Raw genomic sequence first — 20,462 nt, 5'->3', positions numbered from 1 at the left:
ACCCCGAAATATCTACCATACTCAAAGAGAACATGTACGTCGATGACGTGCTAGCAGGATCCCATGATCTTTCTTTAGCCTTAAAATCAAGAGATAACTTAATTAGAATCCTAAATTCTGCTGGATTCCCCCTGCGTAAATGGATTTCAAACGAAAAATCCCTACTAAAAGGCTTTGAACCCGAACATTTACTTATGTCTGATACATTAGAGCTTGAAGACACAGTTACAACTAAAACACTAGGACTACGCTGGAATGCGAGTCAAGATTATTTCTACTTTAACCCCATAACTCAGACGATCCGAAATAATATAACCAAACGCACTGTTTTGTCAGATATTGCAAGATTATTTGACCCCGCTGGATGGCTAGCCCCAAAGATCATTGTTGCGAAAATTATAATGCAACAGATCTGGAAAGATCAAATCGAATGAGATGATCCACTAATGCCGGAAACTTTGCGTAATTGGCTTTCGTTTTTAGATGATTACCCGAACATTGAATGATAAAAATACCCCGATTTGTAAATTATACCCCCTCATACTTCGTAGAACTTCATGGCTTTTGTGATGCTTCTGAAAAAAGCCTATGCCGCTACCCTATATCTTCGAACAACAAGCGAAACAGGTCACATATCAACTCATTTACTCTTAGCCAAGACTAAAGTTGCCCCAATAAAATTCGTTACACTCCCCAGAAAAGAACTATGTGGTGCTGAACTATTAGCAAAATTGATCTCAACATTTCTGTCCCAAGTTAATTTTGATAAATGCAATCTACATCTCTGGACAGATTCAACTATTGTGTTATCATGGCTTCAAAAACACCCCTCGCATTGGACCACTTTCGTCGCCAATAGAATCACGTCTATAGTAGAAAAAGTTGGAACGTGGCTTAAACTCCCTAGTTCTGAATGGCCATCAATTTTGCTTGTTATAGACACTCACGAAGAGGTTAGACCTGTAAAAACTCATTTTAATCAAAACTTTGAAGATATTTTAAACCGTTTCTCTGATCTCTCTCGTGCCATGCGTGTAATCGCTTATATATATCGATTTTATCATTCTACTCACCAACGTTTTAAAACCACATATAATTACCCCTCTCTCACCATTCAACACACAACATGTTAAACTTTGCTTAGTGGTTTCTTGTCAAAAGTTTTACTTTCTCGAATATTCATTTTTTCTAGCGGACAAGAGATTCCCAAGAAAAGTCCCTTGTTAACATTTAACCCGTTTATCGATTCTGATAATATAATGAGGATCAATGGTAGACTTTCTCGAAGTGAAATGCTATCTTATGATGACAGATTTCCTAAGATTCTCCCCTACTCAGGTCGTTTTACCCGTTTATATATAAAACTTTTACACAAATACACAGTACATGGAGAAAATTCTCTTTTAATACGTCTAGTACGATTAGAGTTTTGGGTACCGAAACTGAAAAACTGCAAGACTTTTTTTTTAAGAAAAAGCAAAGTCCACAACTCATGGCTTCACTTCCCCCTGAACGTACATTCCTTTCACGCCCTTTCTGCAACACCGGTTTAGATTTCGCGGGCCCATTTAATATAAAGTCATTTGCAGGTCGCGGATGTAAAATAACTAAAGGTTATGTTCTAGTATTTGTTTGCTTTGCTACCATAGCAATTCATTTGGAAGCCACCAGTGAACTTTCAACGCAAGCCTTTTTTGCAGCATTTTCCCGTTTTTTCTCCCGCCGAGGCACCCCACAAGTTCTATTCTCTGATAATGGCACTGCATTTGTAGGCGCAGCCAATATATTCAATAAAACCCAAGAAAATCTCTTATCCCAAGTACGAACTAACAGCCAGTCTCAGAGTGCATTTCTAAATATCGAGTGGCGTTTTAACCCCCCTGGAGCTCCTCATATAGGAGGACTATGGGAGGCTGGAGTAGAAAGTTTTAAATCACATCTTAAGAAAATTACTCATGCACAAACTTTTACCTTTGAAGAATTAACCACGATGCTTTCAAGAATCGAAGCTTGTCTTAACTCAAGACCATTAAGTCCAATGAGTGACAACCCCAATGAAATAAGCGCTTTGACACCCGGCCATTTTCTTATTGGCGCCCCTCTGCTGTCACCACCGGAACCAGACTTCTCTAGTCGATCACTTAGTTATGCAAACAGATGGCAAAAATTAAATGTACTCCACCATCATTTCGCATGCAGATGGAAAGAGGAGTATTTAAAAGAATGGCATAAACGCATAAAGTGGAAATATCCCCAAAGAAACTTTGCTGTTGGTGACCTAGTTGCAATCAAGAAAGATCAACTTCCCCCAAATGAATGGCGACTTGGTCGTATACAAAAAGTTTCCCCTGGTCCAGACAATAAAGTCAGAGTGGCAGAAATCACTACCACAACTGGTTCTATAACAAGGCCAATTGTGAAATTAGTTCTACTGACCCCCAATAATAACGAATCAAACTAATTCTCCCTTTTATTTACAGCACTATGGCCCCACAACACCGTCAAAGATGAAATCTAACAGTAAGAAGAAGTTTATCTCCCATAGAAAGACGAAGATATCAACGTCGTCAACCCGACTGCCGCTTGTGTAGAAGAGATCATCCTTTACGATCCTGCTACAAGTTTAATAACATGAATTTAACATCAAAACTCAAAATTATGAAACAATATAAATACTGCCAAAATTGTTTAGCCCACAGTCACGTCCTGGCAAGATGTCATAGTTCCCAAAGGTGTCACATTTGTCAACAAAAACACCATACCCTTTTACATTTTAATGCGCTCATCAGACCAATACAAAACCTCAACAACAGCCCAGAAAGAAATCTGTTGCAGTCAACAATTTTACGACCGACTGTAATAGTCAAAATCCGGTTTGCTGGCGAATGGCGTGATGTACGTGGCATTATAAACCCTTCAGTTGAAACCAGTCAAATTGCAGAATTTTTACCAACCCGCCATCGTCTGCCACTTGAAAGGTCAGGTTCCCATCGTTTTTGCAAAATTGCTTTTAGACCACATTTTGTCAACAGACCTGTGATCATTATAAATGCCTCAGTAACCAAGGAGTTACTACAGTTCCAGCGACCACTAGAGCTAGATGCGTCCATTGCTGAGCCATACAGAAACATGTATCTGGCAGATCCAAGATTTTATAACGAGTCAGAAATCGACTTAATTCTCGGCGCTGACGTTTATCCTCATATCATCAAATCAGAAATTCGTCCACCCACACTCACCTCTCCGATGGCCCAGGACACCGTATTAGGCTGGATCCTAATCGGGAATGTTCGCCGATCGTAAATCATATTCTATTATATTTATACATTATAAACAATTTTATATACATTTAAAAATTGTGTAGAAATGTAATTATGAATTATGCCAATGTATTATTATTCAGTATATACTATGAAATATTTTGAAAAACATAATGAATTTGCTATAATTAATCATAAAATCTAAAAGTTGTTTCTTCATAAACATTGAATTTTGTTTAAACTGTTAAACTGTTTCTTAAAAAAAACTAAAATAAACTGTGCTATTAATTTTGCCAAATCTGTAATTATTCTTAAAAAGAAAGAAAACGGAAAACATTATCTTTTTGTTTGTAAAAAATTTAATTTATTTTATCACTCAATATTGTACATATTGTGTATCTTTTTTTTAACATTTATTCCAATTTGCCATAAAACTATTTTAAATTTATTTATTTATGAAATTTTCCCGAAGGCTTGGAATAACCATTCTGTTCTCTTGTGTTTTTGCGTAACCGCAAGGGGCCGGAATGTTTAGATCAAGAGAATTATTTAATATTTATTATTTAATTATATAAATTGCCCGTAATTAATTTACCACCAGTATACTGGAAATCATACAATTTGGTGGTTGTTTTTTCTTAATATCTTTTGTTCTCTCATTGCTTAATTCGCTGTAAACTGTCATTACTTTTATTGTTTTATGCTTATTACTTATTGATCTTGTAAAAATCAGTTCAGTTGTGCAGTAACTATCAACCAATAAACAAACAAACAAAAGGGTACATCAATAATAAACCTGTTCATTTAATACAACAACCCCTATTGTGTCTTTCGTTTTATGCATTTTCTTTCAAAGTAAGATTAAAATAATATAAGAAATAAATTTGCAATATTTAGAAGTGATATATTTGTACCCTAACCCCCGTATAATCACCATTAAGAAACGTATGGAGCTCATTCTGACGACTTGTGCAAACGTTTCATTGTAGTCGATACAGGGATGCTGAGTAAAACCCTTTGCGACGAGTCTGGCTTTTCTTCATTCCAGTGTGCCATCAATGTTGTATTTTGTACGTAATGCCACCTTTAATTCGACAACCTTTCTGCCAACTGGTCTTTCAACTATTTTCCAAATTTAATTTTTTAATAAAGTGTTATACTCTTTCAGCATTGCATTACGCCATTCTTCAGCTTCGGGGCTTATTTAGGCTGAATTATGTTCAAGAAATCCTCTGTAACTGTATTATGCATCTTCTTTGGTCTACCCCTCTTTTCAGTAAGCACCTTCTTGGGACGACTGCGATTTTCTGTTTAGTAATTTTGTTTTAATTTTGATGGACAACGATTTCTTATATATTTGGCAGTATTTACAGCTTCTGTCCTTCTGGGTGATAGGCCGGATTGAATCAGCATACATCTTGCCATTCCAGTAGAGTTCTATTTTCCCTCTCCGAAAATCCATTCTGTTGTAGAGTGTATTCAATTGTCAGCTCGTGACGAATTCCATGGCTTCTCAAAAAATTCTTCATATTATTGTTGACATATTCTGTGCCATTATCACTACGTACACATTTTATCTTCACACCGGTTTTCCTTTCCACCATATTTTTATACTCAATAAATTTTTAGTAGCCTCACCTTTATTCTTCATAAAATAAATTTCGCACCAACGGATCTTGTCATCGACGAAGGTGAACCAAAGGACAGTCTTATACCCCATTTACACATACACGAAATCTAGTAGATTTCATTTAAAATCTTGTTAAAATCTAGACCGTTTACACATACTATTTTTGGCATTTAGGAAGATTTCATTTTTTCTAATATTTCTTGAAATTGTGTGAAGATATAAAAAATAAGAAGGAAAAATTGAATATTTATTAATATTTTATTTATAATAAAAAAATAGATATTGAAATATAACATTACTTTTATTTTATATAAAGTTTTCATTCATGTTTTTCAATTTATTAAAATTTTGTCTACATTTTAATTTTGTTTCCTCTTTTTGTTTTTCTCTTTTTGCTTGCACAGCGTCGTATTTTTTAGTATTATTCAGGAAAAAACAGAGTTGCATCAGATTTTAACGAAATCTAGTTACGAAGTACAGTTGTAATTCAGGTCTGAGTTGGGGAACAACTCTCGCGTCATCATTTTTATTTCTTAAGGACGGTCAGGCTTGTGCTTGTTGCTGGGCTTTCGACAGAATTACTTCTTACTCCCGCACTAATTTAATTTCACTACTTCGTATAATTGTTCTAAGTTATGCGTTGTCTTCATTAAACGCGTGCTTTCGTTTTACCTCAGAGTGAGGTTATGTTTTTAACTGGTGGAGACTGCTTACTGCCTTATAAATACTAGTATATAGATGAAATTCGACATAAGTAAGTTTCATACGAGTCAAAATCTATATAAAAAATTTTATGAGGATCGGTCTATGATTGACCCTACCCCATATAAGGTTCCCTTGAGAAAATGACTACAACACTTATTAACGGCTTAAAAATACGAGTGTAGCGATGAAATTCGACACAAATAAATATAATACGAACCAAATTCTGTCTACAAAATTTTATGAGGATCGACCCATAATTGATCCTACCCCCATATATAAGGTCCCCTTCAGAAAATTACTTTAACGCTTACAACTGGCCTAAAAATACGAGTATATAAATGGAATTCGACATAAGTAAGTTTCATTCGAGTCAAACGAGGTTTGATGGTGGGTACATAAGATTCGACAAAGCCGAATATAACACTCTTACTTCTTTAAATTTACATTTGTCAATTTTACTTAAATGACTACGAAACTAAGTACAACAACATATAATTAGTCTTCAATAAAAAAACAAGTAAGAGTGCTATATTCGGCTGTGCCGAATCTTATATACCCTTCACTATAGTGTATTTTAAACATCTTAGTTTTATAAATTTTAAATTTTTTCCCGACTACATTATTATTACACCAAAAGCTAAACAAAATGAACAACTACAACGCTAAACGAAATAAAAAACAAAATACACAAAGCTTCTAAACATACATAACGGAAAACGCAGAAAAACAAAACAAACGACGCAATAAAACCAACCTACATCCAAATATAAAAACAGAATTCACAAAAACGATTGACTTCCTCGTAGGACAAGCCCATGTTAAAATAGTCGGTCACCTGGGTAGGCAGGTGGCTAGGGGCCACCACAAGTTGTAAGTTAAGTGGTCAGTTCGGGACTATCCCGTCGAACTGCTGGGTAGTGTTTATAAACCGGTTAACCGAAAACCCGGTTTTTATTGCATATATGAACCGGTTTTTAGACAATATCGATTTCCGGTTAACCGGTTTTTATGTCAAAAAAATTCAATTCAAAAATTTAAATGTTTAGTACAAAAATTTATGTTTTTTTTTTTTTTGACAAAAAATCACATTTTTAAAATTTTTTATACAAAATTTTAAATATTATTCTCCGTCCGTGTTAAACAAAAGTTGGGATATGTTAAAAATATTTTATGTATATTAAAGATTTACAATTTCAGAAAACAAGTAAAAAGTTGACTTTTAAATGATTTCAAAATTTGTGTGGATTGGAGAGGCATATCATTTTTGTTTTTTTGTTTGAAATACTGTAACAAAAATTATAATTATTTTTTTCGCGATAATTTTTCACAAACGGAAGTTTTGAGACCAATTGCGGAAAAGTTGCAGAAAATATTGATTTATAAATATTGTTATTAGCTTTGTTCGTTTACATGCTAGTTTTTACTATTTTTACTGTTTTTACTACTTTTTGTCAAAAATCTGTTCGTTTACTCAAAAAATAGTAAATTATAGTAAGCATTTTAAGAGAAAAAATATTTCTCTTTTACTATACTTTACTCGAAAAAATTCTTATAGTAAAAAATTTTTAATGTCAATTAATATAAAATGAAAAATTGTTTGAAATTTCTATTATAATTTAGACATACATTAAACGCGTATTTAGTGCATTTTCAGTGTTTGATAAACGCAATGTTTAATACAATTCAAGATATGTTTGATTCAAGTGAATCGTCCAGTAGTGATGACGAAATAGTGGAAATGTGTGTAGAAACAGATGAAGAAATACAAATGTTGTCTGCTTTAATTAAAGGTAATAGGACGTAATGTTAAATATTCACCACCAAACGAAAACATAAGGTTATAGCTTAAAGTGCATTTTGAACAAAATTTGTTAAAATTTTTACTTTTATAAGAACTTAATTTCCATAAAAGAGGATGAACTCTTGGTAGTTTTCATAATTGGAAAATCTTGGTATTATAATTAAGAAATATTTATATGCATAGATAAAAGAAATTCTATAAAGGATTATATGGAAACCGTGTTCCCGATTTACAGTGAATCAGAATTCAAAATGCACTTCAGAATTTCAAGAAGCCTTTTTGATGCGTTGTGCAGTAAATTTGAAGAAAGTGCTATCTTCCTTAATCTCCGCAAAGACAAACGTCTGTCAGCAAGGGAACACTTAGCTGTGTTTTTATGGTTTGCCGGCCATGAAGGGACAAGTTTTAGAGACCTATCAGATAGATTTAATATATCAACATCTACTGTGAGTATAATAATCGATAGAGTCTGCAACTTCCTCAGCAATATGAGTCCAGATATTATAAAATGGCCCAATGAGGAACAAAAAGTTACATCAAGTACAGCTTTTAAAAATAAATGTGGCTTTTCCAAAGTAATAGGTAATTTTTATTTGATAAGTGCATAATTATTTAAAATTTATTGCTGTTATAATATTCTTAGGATGTATAGATGGAACCCATATTACCATCGATCCACCTTTAAATTTAAAAAACCAATACATAGACCGAAAAGGAAATGTTTCGATTTGTATGCAAGGGATATGCAATGAAAAGAAAAAATTTATAAGTATTTTCGTAGGATACCCCGGCTCATCACATGACAGTTGGATTTACCAAAACTCACCAATTTTTAATAGAATTAATTCTTATTGTGGCGGTAAATAAAATTCCCTACACTTTTGTAAATATGTATATACAGAACTGTATTCTAATTTCAGATTATTATCTCTTAGGAGATTCAGCTTATCCGTGTAGCAAACATCTAGTTACACCATACAGAGATAATGGCCACTTAACAAATATCCAAAAAACATTCAATATTAAGCTTAGTTCTGCAAGAGTTTCAATCGAACATACATTTGGCATTTTGAAACAACGTTTTCGACAGCTTTATTATTGCAAGTTAAAAGGTGTAAAGAAGTTATGTCATTTTATTAGAGCCTGCTGTGTATTACACAATATCGCATCGGAAAATGATCTGGATTTTATATATGAAAATTCAGAAACTAATTCACATGAAGTAGTAATATTGCCTCAAGAAGAACATATTACAGGAAATGCTTTTAGACAGCTTATTTGTTCCGAAATCCAATAAAAATTTCCAATAAATTTTGCATCGTAAAAATTTCAATATACACCTGTATATGTATTTTTTTTATAATTAGGATAACAAACTAGTGGAAGTGTTTTGTCATATTGTCCCAATTTTTTTTGTCTTTTGTGAAATGGGTATGGAATTGATTCTGTTCTTGTCAAGTCTAATTAATGCCCGTAATTTCAACAGGTATCTATCAGTGCATAGTTACCCTTGGTGTAAAAATATTGCGTAATTTAAATCCATAGATACTGATGTGAAATACATGCCAACTTACCGAATAGGAAAGTCGTTGGAATTACGGGCATAAGTCTATAGTTTACTCTATAGTCTAGTCTATAGTCTAGTCTATAATCTAGTCTATAGTCTAGTCTATAGTCTAGTCTATAGTCTAGTCTATAGTCTAGTCTATAGTCTAGTCTATAGTCTAGTCTATAGTCTAGTCTATAGTCTAGTCTATAGTCTAGTCTATAGTCTAGTCTATAGTCTAGTCTATAGTCTAGTCTATAGTCTAGTCTATAGTCTAGTCTATAGTCTATAGTCTAGTCTATAGTCTAGTCTATAATCTTAAAAAATTTAGTTATTCTGTTATAAATAAAAAAATATTTAGTATAAATTAGCACTACTTTTGAATTCTAATTTTAAGTGCCTGATTGCAAAATATGATAAAATGGATGTAACCGTGGTTTTTTTCTATTATAAACATTTTTATAGTAACATGTTTATTTTATCAAAATTTAATTAGCAGTAAATTTATTGGCAATTTTTTCCAATAGCTCCAGTTTTTTATTCCTATATTCTTCCTTTCTTTCATCCTTTTTACGAAGTATATTTAAAATTTTTTCTTGAAATAATCGATTTTGCTCCCCGATTTCCTCAATTTTTTTAAATGCTTTGCTTTGAACTGTTGTTCTTTTTTCTTTTGGGCTTGGCTGATCATCTGGATCATCTAGATCGTCTAAATCTAAAAATATGTATGTGTTTATATGTCATAAATACACATTTACGTTAAATAGGAATATCTAACTTTTAGATTCATTTCTACAAACTCCCTCAAGTTCTTCATTATTTAGGATATAGTCTGGATTGAGACCTCTTTTGTCTCCAAAGAGATCCGCTAGTTCACTAAAATATATTAAGGGTTGAAATAAGTTTTTATTTTTTAGCTAAAAGGGAATCTATAGACCTTTCATACGGGCAAGTCATTTTTGACCGTCCCGTTAATTTGTTGTTAAGCTTGGTTTTTTTATATTGCCTTTCTAAACTCCTAAATTTTGTTTCAACCTGTATTGGTGTAAACATGTATCTAAATCAGAAAAGGAGAGAGGAAGATAAATTTTAAAGCCAAATATAAAAATCTATAAATTACCCATTTGATTTTAGTTCCTCTGATATCAAATCCCACAACTTTTTCTTGTTTTTTAAAGCTGCCGATTTACCCACTTTGGGTTGCAACTCAACTAAATTACTTATAAGCAATTTTATTGGTGCATCCAACCACATTTGCCTTTCCGATAGATTTTCCATTATTTTTTCAATTTAAACTTTTTTGTTATTTGAATATTTTGACATAAAATTATATTTTACTATATTGTGTTCTTTTAAATTTCACAAATAAAATATTTTTGAGTAATAATTTGAAAATTCTCTTATTTTACTAGAAATGTAAACGATCAAACCTATTATTTTTCTCATATTTAGTACATACATAAATAGTATAATATATGTATTGCAAGGTCAATTTATCCCTCCTATGACTACTTCCATGTACCTAACTAATCAATTGCAGCTTCAGATCTGTATAAGATTGCTTTCTTATGATATATTACTATACATAGCTAAACTAAAAAGTCTAAATATCTTATTCAGCAATTTATAATATTTCGCAAAATATTCTCATCCAACTAAAAATAGTTAGTTTGTTTGAAAGGAGAATGTATACACATCAAATCCGAAGAAATACACTTAGGCCTCTATCGGGCCTGTTGTGCGCTCCTTAACCAGTGCCACGGGTGGGAATCGAACCCACCAACTCCGGTCTACCAGACTAGATCACTAACCTACCGGAGGCCGCAACTAAATATAAGTATATTAAATATATTTCCGTACATTTTGGTTAACCAGTTTAACCGGTTTTTTTATTCTCGGTTAACCGACAAACCGGTTTTTTAGGAATGACCCATTTTTGGTTAACCGACGAACCGGGTTCTTGAAAAGTCGGTTTTTTATAAACACTATATTTAACAACTAGCGTTAGGAGGCGTGGCACCTCCCATATAAATTAAATACAAAAATTCTTTTATCTTGGAAACTATTACAGTTACAATCTTAAAATTTTTCACGAATAACTCTAACATCCATGTTAATATTTTGGGTAATAAATTGGCGCACTACCCATGAGGGGAGCTGCACCTCCCATTTAAATTAAATACAAACATTTTTTTTATCTTGGAAACTATTACAGTTAGAATCTTAAATTTTTGCACGAATACTTTAACATCCATGTAAACATTTTGGGTAATAAATTGGCGGACTACCCATGAGGGGAGTGGTACGTCCCATATTAATTAAATACAAAAATTCGTTTATCTTGAGATAATGTGACAGTTAGAGTCCTCAAATTTTGTCGGAGCCATTTTTGTGTCAATATGATTATCTTAGTATAAAATGTGGAAGGACTAGCGTTAGGGGGCACGATATCTCCCATATAAATTAAATACCAAAATTAGTTTATCTTAGAAACTAATACAGTGAGAATCTTAAAATTTTGCATGAATAACTTTAACACCCATGTAAACATTTTAAGTAATAAATTGGCGGACTATCCATGAGGGGAGCGGCACCAACCATATTAATTTAATACAAAAATTTGTTTATCTTAAGATTATGTAACAGTTTTAGTCATAAAATGTCGGAGCCACTGATATGATTATTTAGGATAAAATGTGGGAGGATTAGCATTAGGGGGCGTAGCACCTTCCATATAAATTAAATACAAATACAAATTAAATACAGTTAGAATCTTATACAACTTATACAATTAAATACTTAAAATTTTGCACCAAGAACTTTAATATTCATCTACACATTTTTAAGAAAAAAAGAGCAAATTTTCATCTGAGGGGGCTTGGAGAAAATATCTGAGAAACTGTTAGAGATAGAATCATTAAATTTCACTTGAAGAATTTAGACATTCATCTGAACGTTTAGAATATAACGAGCTAACTTTTAATGGGGACTATGAATAAAATACAAAATATTGTTTATCTAGGAAAATATAGAACTAGAGTCATCAAATTTTGCTTATATTACTTTAATATTCATCTGAACATTTTAAGGATAAAGGGCGGACTCTAATCTGTCTGTAAAGTACCGTGATACTCCCGAGTCTTATTTGATACTTTCAGGGCTACAATCTCAATATCCGATTATCGTTAAACCGGTAGTAAATCTGTCTGTTAATAATATATAATAAATCGTTTTGAAATAACAAGAGAATTAGAATATGTTTCTATTCAATATTATCAGACCAAATGTTAAAATAGTTGAAACCTAGACGCTTCTATAAGATTAATCAGCGCTGAGTTCGAATATTACTTCATATTTTCTCCATCACATCTGAAATCTGAGATATTATGTCCTGAGTTTTGAGAAAACGCAATTTTTTCCCTTTTCGAGACTTTTTAACAACACCATGAGTGCTTTAATATAACATTTTACAAAGTACAATTTCGTGGTAATATTTGTATCGTAGCTATGATATACCATGCATTTCCTGGGAAAACTTCATCAAATTATATCAAAGATGTTAACATTGAGGGACGGACACCATATCAACATATAACACACATTCCAATTTAAAAATGTATAAATATATTTCAGAAATTACAAACTTTTAGCAAAAAAAATATATTTTAGTACTTTGATAGATATAAATTGGCGAACTTACAATAATTTTCTTGGCATCTCTCATATGTAACATATTGTTAATCTGGAAAACTATTGTGGTTAAAATTTTCAAAATTTTTAAGTGGGTAGAACAAAAAATATTGTATATCGCTACACCTAAGAATATGAATTAATTTTTAAGAATAAAAGTATATATTAAATTTTAGCAAGTAAGAAATAAAAAGATCATTAATCAATTATTTTAGAATTTAAATGAATAATTTAGTAACTAAATAAATATTTTTTTGGTTATTATGTATTTATTTTGGTTGGGGCAGCGAAGCACACCGGGTATTTGCTAGTATATAATACAGGAGAAATTCTCTTTTCATTGATACCAAACACTAATATCAAAACCTTGCAGTTTATTAATCGCGATGTTTTAAGTATCTTTGCCCCAATGTGCAATGTAATCTCCAAAAGAAAATTGTCTTTCCAAGAAAGTATAAAATATTAATATCGAGAGACAAATAACATACTTTTGTTTAAATCACTTCTGCATGCAAGTCAATGACAAATCAATGCATGATTTTTTTAAAAAAATTGTCATTTACTTTATTGTTTTTCATTTGACATATATGTTTTATAGTTCGTTAGATAGATAATATACCTATAGATAATACATATAATACCCTTCGCCTGTTACAAGAAGTAAAATGTGATTAAGTTTTCATAAATAAACAGATAACTTAAGCCATTTATTGTTCAATAAAACTGTGGATATTTTAGTCAAATTTTGAAAGGGATTTTATATCTTTACCATTTTTGTCTCTGGAACAATAGAAGATCATACCAAATTTCATTAAATTACCTTAAAAATTGCGGCCTCTAGTTTTACTCGAGCGATTTAAATATTTCATTTTTCCACGAATAGATCTTTTTGACTCTTTTTGACGAGTTTAAAAATAAAACTCGCGATAAGAATTGAAAATTAAAAGAGCGTTAAAAAGAACTCGCGCGCGATTCGAGTCGAAACGAATTAATCGCGAGTTTTATAATTTTGTAGACACAACAAATTAAAATTTATAACACATAACCATTTTACCGATATCAAAAAAACGAAAAATAGAAAATGCAATGAAACTATGTATGTGCATATGTACCTATGTATGTACATCCATTCATATGTACATGTGTATGCATATTATTTGCAGTTTAGAATTTTTGAATTGTGCCACATAATTTAATAGTGTGTGGCAAGAAAGAAGACATTTTAGGTAAGAAAAACTAAAAACATATTTATGTGTGTAGGGTAGAAGGGGGACCATATGACACTTTTTTTGGGGTGGCCTCAAATTAAAACCACAATACATATTCTTAATTTTTTTCTTGGTTCGGATACTTAGATATGTTGGCTTTAGTTTTATTCCTTTCAATTTTTCTTAAGTCATCCTCATGTACATATTTTTTAAATTTTCCGCACTGACCAAAAACGGCGATACCGCCCCATCCATGGGGCAAATGCGCCAAGGGGATGGGGCAGATTTGTCATTAGTAAAATAAAAGAAAAAATTACAAAAATAAAAATTTATTTTGCTGTTTTATACCTTAATTCATTAAACAAAGTATAATAAATCAGATATTTATTGTTTATTTCACAAAACTTAACAAAAAAAATTAAAACAAATTATTACTGATTTTTTCTATATTTTAACCTAATTTTGTTCTACATCACAAGCATTACATATATTTGGCGCATGAGCCCCACGGGCAGTTCAGAGGTTTAATTTCAATTTTTTTCGGGCTTCAAATTATATTATCGAAAATTTTATTATGTCTTATTGTTCACTATTATTGACATTCGAATACTGACCAATATATTTTTTCTATCAAAAAAACTAAAAAAGTTAGCACAAAAAGTTCACACAGTGAAATATTTTCACAGCCCTTTGAAAAACAATTAATCATGTCTGCCTCCCATCATATGTAAAGTTAATGTTTCAAATTTTCAGGGATGATAGATAATCGATAAACGAAAACAAAATTTATTAATGCGATAAAATCGATTACTCGGTTTTCAAGTTATTCGCATTGATAGATGTGCCCCTATGGCAATGATCCCTCTTCTACCCTACGTCACATAAGGCTGCAACTTTTGTTTTTTATGAATTACTTGTATTTTTGTATGTATGTATGTATGTATGTATGTATGTATGTATGTATGTATGTATGTATGTATGCATGTATGTATACATATGTTTATTTGTTTCTTTAAATTTCTAAAAATTTGCTTGTGGTTTTATTACATGTTTACACTTTTGCACGTGTGTAAATGCGTATTTTTTTATTACCATCATAAAACCTTTTTCTTGCAAACACACATTTACTGATTTTCCGCTCGAATTCAACTCATTATGAATTCAAATATGATTTGCATTTTTTGTTAAAATAAAATAATTTTCCCTTTTGTTTTGCAAATATATTTTTTAATGAATAGAAAAAAGTATTTCAAACGTTTTCAATTATATGAGAGTAGATTGTGAGTTATTGTACAATAATTTTATGCGAATAATGTAAGTTTGAAATTTAAAACTAACACAAATTTTTTCCAAGTGCTTTTTAAAACAATTTTTTTTACGATAAACAAAAACAAAATCTACGTCTCGTCAATGTTTACCAGCAATGAATACGAAAGTGTTGTTGTTTTACTCTTGCTTGTATACTGTTAAGAACAACAACAACGTATTGCTACGTATTAAGCGCATATAAGTGTATAGAAAACACATTGTCTATAGCTAAGCGCATTTACAAAAACAAAAGAGTACCAAGCGCATAGGGCTTGGGCACCCTTGGTTTGGATGCTGTTGGCGTCATTGCGTTGTTATTTTTGTTTTTCTGTGTTTTTCGTTATGTATGTTTAGATGTCTGTTGGTTTAGATGCCTTGTGCATTTTGTGTTTTATTTCGTTTAGCGTTGTTGTTGTTGTTCTTTTTGTTTAGCTTTTGACGTAATAACAATGTCGGGAAAAAATTTAAAATATATAAAAGATGTTTAAAATACACTATGGTGAAGGGTATATAAGATTCGGCACAGCCGAATATAGCACTCTTACTTGTTCTAATATACAGTGTTGTTGTTGCTTTTATAACAAAGCATGAAAAAATATGAAATTTTTTGATAAAATTTTCAGAGGTTGTCTCGGATTTTTGCTCATATCTCCGTTATTTACCGACCGATTTTGCTGATTTTAAATAGCGATCTTCTCGAAAGCATGTCTAATAGAATTATTGAAGATTCGGATCTCGCCGATATCTGGGGTCCTCTAAAAACTGATTTCAACAGACAGACAGACAGACGGACATGGCTTAATCGACTCCGCTATCTATAACGATCCAGAATATACATATGTATATACTTTATAGGGTCGAAAAATAGAGAGACAGATGAAAAAATCAGCACTACACACACACTATTGGTATTTTTCAGAGTAGGTAAAAATATCGCTCGCGATCGCTATTTTATTAATATCGCTCGTTTTAACATTAAAATCGCGAGTTTTATTTTTTTAACACGCGAGCAAAATTTTAATTCTAGTTTTTTGTTTTTTGTATCCCCTTCGTAAGCTGTATTTACACGTTTTCATACCCTTTACCTTCGTGAGAAGAGTATATATATATATATATATATATATATATATATATATATATATATATATATATATATATTATATATATAATATATATATATATATATATATATATATATATATATATATATAATATATTATATAATATATATATATATATATATATATATATATATATATATATATATATATATATTATATATATATATATATATATAATATATATATATATATATATATAATATATATATATATATATATATATATATATATATATATATATATATATATATATATATATATATATATATATATATATATATATATATATATATACTTTTACATGTTCTTTATTCATTTTCTTTTATGTTTTTTTTATTAATTTATTCAAATGTAATACATGTACCCACTTGGCCTGTAAAAATTATATTACAAGTATTCTTATTATCTATGAGAACATCCACTCCTTCTAACGACCCCTACAAATACATATATAAAATAAAAAATTAGATAAACAATGTACCCTAATTATAAGCCAAAATTGTTGGATTGAAGCATATCAAAAATTCTTAGCTTGAGGGTCATTACTGCTAATGTGGGTAAGAAGGGCAGCCACTCAATCAAACATGAGTGGCTCATATGGGTCCACGTAGTTGCGGTCCCGTTGTGTTACTGATAATGTAAAAGAACGTAAATTCCTGGGTAATAAATTCCAAATACGAGCAGATTGTACAACAAATGATTGTTCATATATTGAATTATGTATAGCAGATATAATAATTTGTGGATTCCGAATAGATCTTGTAAATAATATTTTTTGTACAATATACTGGAGTATTTGAAGTTTAATGATTTTATATAGTTATATTAAAAGCGAAATTTAAGATAATCATCAAAGTCAAGATTCAAAAAATTTTTCAAGTGTGAGGAAATATGAGCTCTTACCCTAACATATACAAATCTAATAATTTTATGCACAATAAATTTAATTTTTTTTTGTAGTCATCTTACAACGTGAATAAACCTCAATACAATAATTAACATGTGACATAAGTAATGAATGTCCAACTGACCTTTTAACATGTAAAGGTATAAAAAGATTTAGGTGATATAAACCACGTAAAGTCAGACGACTCTATAGCATATATTATCAACATGTAGTCCAAAAGATAAACTATCATTAATTATATCTCCAAGACATCGCAAAGAACTGACAATTTCAACATTAGAGCCACAAATCCTTAAAATGAAGTCGAACAAATCTGTTCTGCTCGGTCTAAATACTAACCGCTTTATACAAAAACGATTATTAACATAACAATGGTTGTTAAAACCTTTTTTATATGGAAAAAGTGTACAGTAAACCATTGTTAACTTTAATAATCGTTTTTGCATAAGGCCCTATAGCTTTACTCTTATCTGGGTTGATATGTAGGCAGTTTATTGTCATCCAATCATCCAGATTGGACAAATCATAGTTTATAGTGGCTTGCAAAGTATCAACAAATTGTCTCTCACCAGACCATAAAATTTGTATATCATCAGCAAAAGCAAATGGTTTACAATTACTGTAACTTATTGATTCAAACAAATCATTTAGGAATAATGTAAATAGAATAGGGCCAATTACAGAACCCTGGGGAACGCCTGATTTTACAAATTTTAGGTCAGAAGATGAGCCATTAACAGAAACAAATTGCCTACGATCACAAAGATAAAACCAAATTAATCGACAAGCAGATTTTTAAAAATTATATCTAGTTCCTAGTTTATGAATCAACAAAGTGTGTCTAAGTTGATCAAATGCAGTTCAACTGATAGTAAAACACTGACCTTACTCGCATTAGAAAATTCTCTAATTGATTGAGTATTTTTTTTTCATCAATCAATTTTGTAATTTGATCCTTAATTAAATTTTCAACATCATTAGATAACGATATCAAAATACCAATTAGTCTCATGTTATCATTTGCAAGTTGACCACTGTTTTTAGGAATTGGAATGATCTTAGAAATTTTCCAGGCTCTGGGGTATTTAGATGAAGTAAAAATATTGTTAATAAAATATAAAAGATACTTGCTTATATAAGGAAAAATAATTTTTACAAATGTGATATATATATATTATAATATATATATATATATATATATATATATATATATATATATATATATATATATATATATATATATATATAATATATATAATATAATATATATATATATATATATATATATATATATATATATATATATATATATATATATATATATATATATATTATATATATATATATATATAATTATATATATATATAGTATATATATATATATATATATATATAAAGTCATTAATATTAATTATAATAATAAAGTCATTAATATTATTATAAAACTTTGAAAATTCAGGTTCGTCATCATTCATATTTAATTGATTAGAAATTAAGTGTTCATTAATGCAGTTTACATTAATATCTGGATGAATATTGGGGCCATTTAAAAAAAGGTAGGCAAAAAACTTAGTTGATTCACTATATGTGTGTAAATGTCCCAGATGAAAAATATTTATTCTATTCACACAGACGAGCTCTGAGAGAATAAAACAAACCTGTGAGAACTAAACGCACTCACTAAACATCAAATTTTCTTCACAAAATTGCGAGGATATTACCACTTATTAGTTTTTCTTATCACTTAAACTTAATGTTTATTATTTTTTTCAACACTTTTCATTTATTTAAAACCCCGAAAATAATTTATATTTTACAAACGAAAAGAAAATATTTTTTATTCTTTGACATTTTATTTTAATTAAAACTGAAAAATGAAAAGCTGTACATTTAGTATTGAAAATTAAAAAAAGTATTTTACATACTTTTTTTTTAATTCAACATAAAAAATAACAAAAAGACGTGTTTATAATATGTTGTGAAATAAAATATCTTTTCAAAAAAATCACTAATATTTTCATTCACTGATATATAAAATTTCATTAATAACACACAAAGAATAACGTCCAAAAAATACATTTTGAACAACTGTGTTTATTTTTGTGCTTCTACTAATACATTCTCACCAGTTAGGTCTTTGACAGGGGACTTAGGTCCTTAACAATTAGTTTCGCCTATATACTACTATATGCCAGCAGGGATGATTCCATAATGCGTAAATATATTGATGAATTAGATAAAAAATTTTGACAATAATTTTAGTATTTTTTCTGATGAAATGCGGAATCAAAGAATAAATAAGAAATGAAACTGTTGTCAAAAGTACCTAAGTCTACTGTCATCCGGTACCTAACTCTAAGAATGTATTAGTAGAATTCTCAAGTCAACGTTGTAGTTGCAAAAAATAATATTGAAAAAATTAGTACATTTCAATTTATACTTAGAAGGGTTTCTTAAGATATTTTGCACATATTTTATCTATAAACATTTTATAAACACGTCTATTTGTTTTTTAATCTATAATATTGAAAAAAATAAATTATTTATTTGAAATATATTTTTCGTTTACCATACGAAAATTTACAACATTGTTTTTTTTAGTTTTAATTTCAAATAACAAAAATTCAATGTCAAAAAACAAAAAATATATTTTTTTCGTTTGTAAAAAATATATTATTGTCATGCTATTAAATGTGTTTAAATTGTGCAAAAAATTATAAAATATAATGTTAAGTGATAAAAAAATATTTCAAAGTGCTATTATCCTCAAATTTTCGCGAAAAAGTTTTTAAGTTTTGAGAGAGAATAAAATTTTTACATATCGGATTTACACAGCACTCGTCTGTGAGAAGAGCGTAATGTTATTGTTGTAAAAAAATGACAGCGTTTTACTTATTGTTTATTCTTTGTGCGGAATGAACAACAATGTTTAAATGACTTAATTGAGTCCTCAATTCATGAATCCTCAATTCTGATCTATCGACATCTCTTAATGAATTTCGAACCAGTTTAAAACAATGCAACGAAAGTATAAAAAATGTTGAGATTAATACTAAGGGGCGTATAACAGTTCTTAATGGTATCTTAATGGTATTTTAATTTCTGCTTCCATCAGGCTACAAATATAATGCCGTTCTTTACGTAAAGAAAAAAAGATAACTTGGTTTAGCAATTTAAATAGAGATGTACCCTTAGCTAAAATTAAGTTTCCCGATGGTACTGAAATAGAGATGGACTTCTTTACATGTTCTAAATTGTGATGACAATATATAATGGTTTATTTATG

At 30.0% G+C, this 20,462-nt stretch overlaps 1 protein-coding gene across 1 annotated transcript; it reads left to right on the top strand.

Annotated features, from left to right (window-relative positions):
- The first annotated feature begins 6,991 nt into the window (after positions 1–6,991).
- Positions 6,992–8,729, top strand: LOC111675719 (protein ALP1-like). The gene is made up of 3 exons (XM_046955584.1): positions 6,992–7,978; positions 8,040–8,255; positions 8,317–8,729. Exons 1-3 carry the CDS (start codon positions 7,606–7,608, stop codon positions 8,691–8,693), a joined length of 966 nt encoding a protein of 321 aa, XP_046811540.1. The 5' UTR covers positions 6,992–7,605; the 3' UTR covers positions 8,694–8,729.
- The last annotated feature ends 11,733 nt before the right edge of the window (positions 8,730–20,462 follow it).

This window comes from Lucilia cuprina, chromosome 6, assembly GCF_022045245.1.
Source record: "Lucilia cuprina isolate Lc7/37 chromosome 6, ASM2204524v1, whole genome shotgun sequence".
Lineage (NCBI taxonomy): Eukaryota > Metazoa > Arthropoda > Insecta > Diptera > Calliphoridae > Lucilia > Lucilia cuprina.
This window is presented reverse-complemented; position numbering and strand designations above follow the sequence as displayed.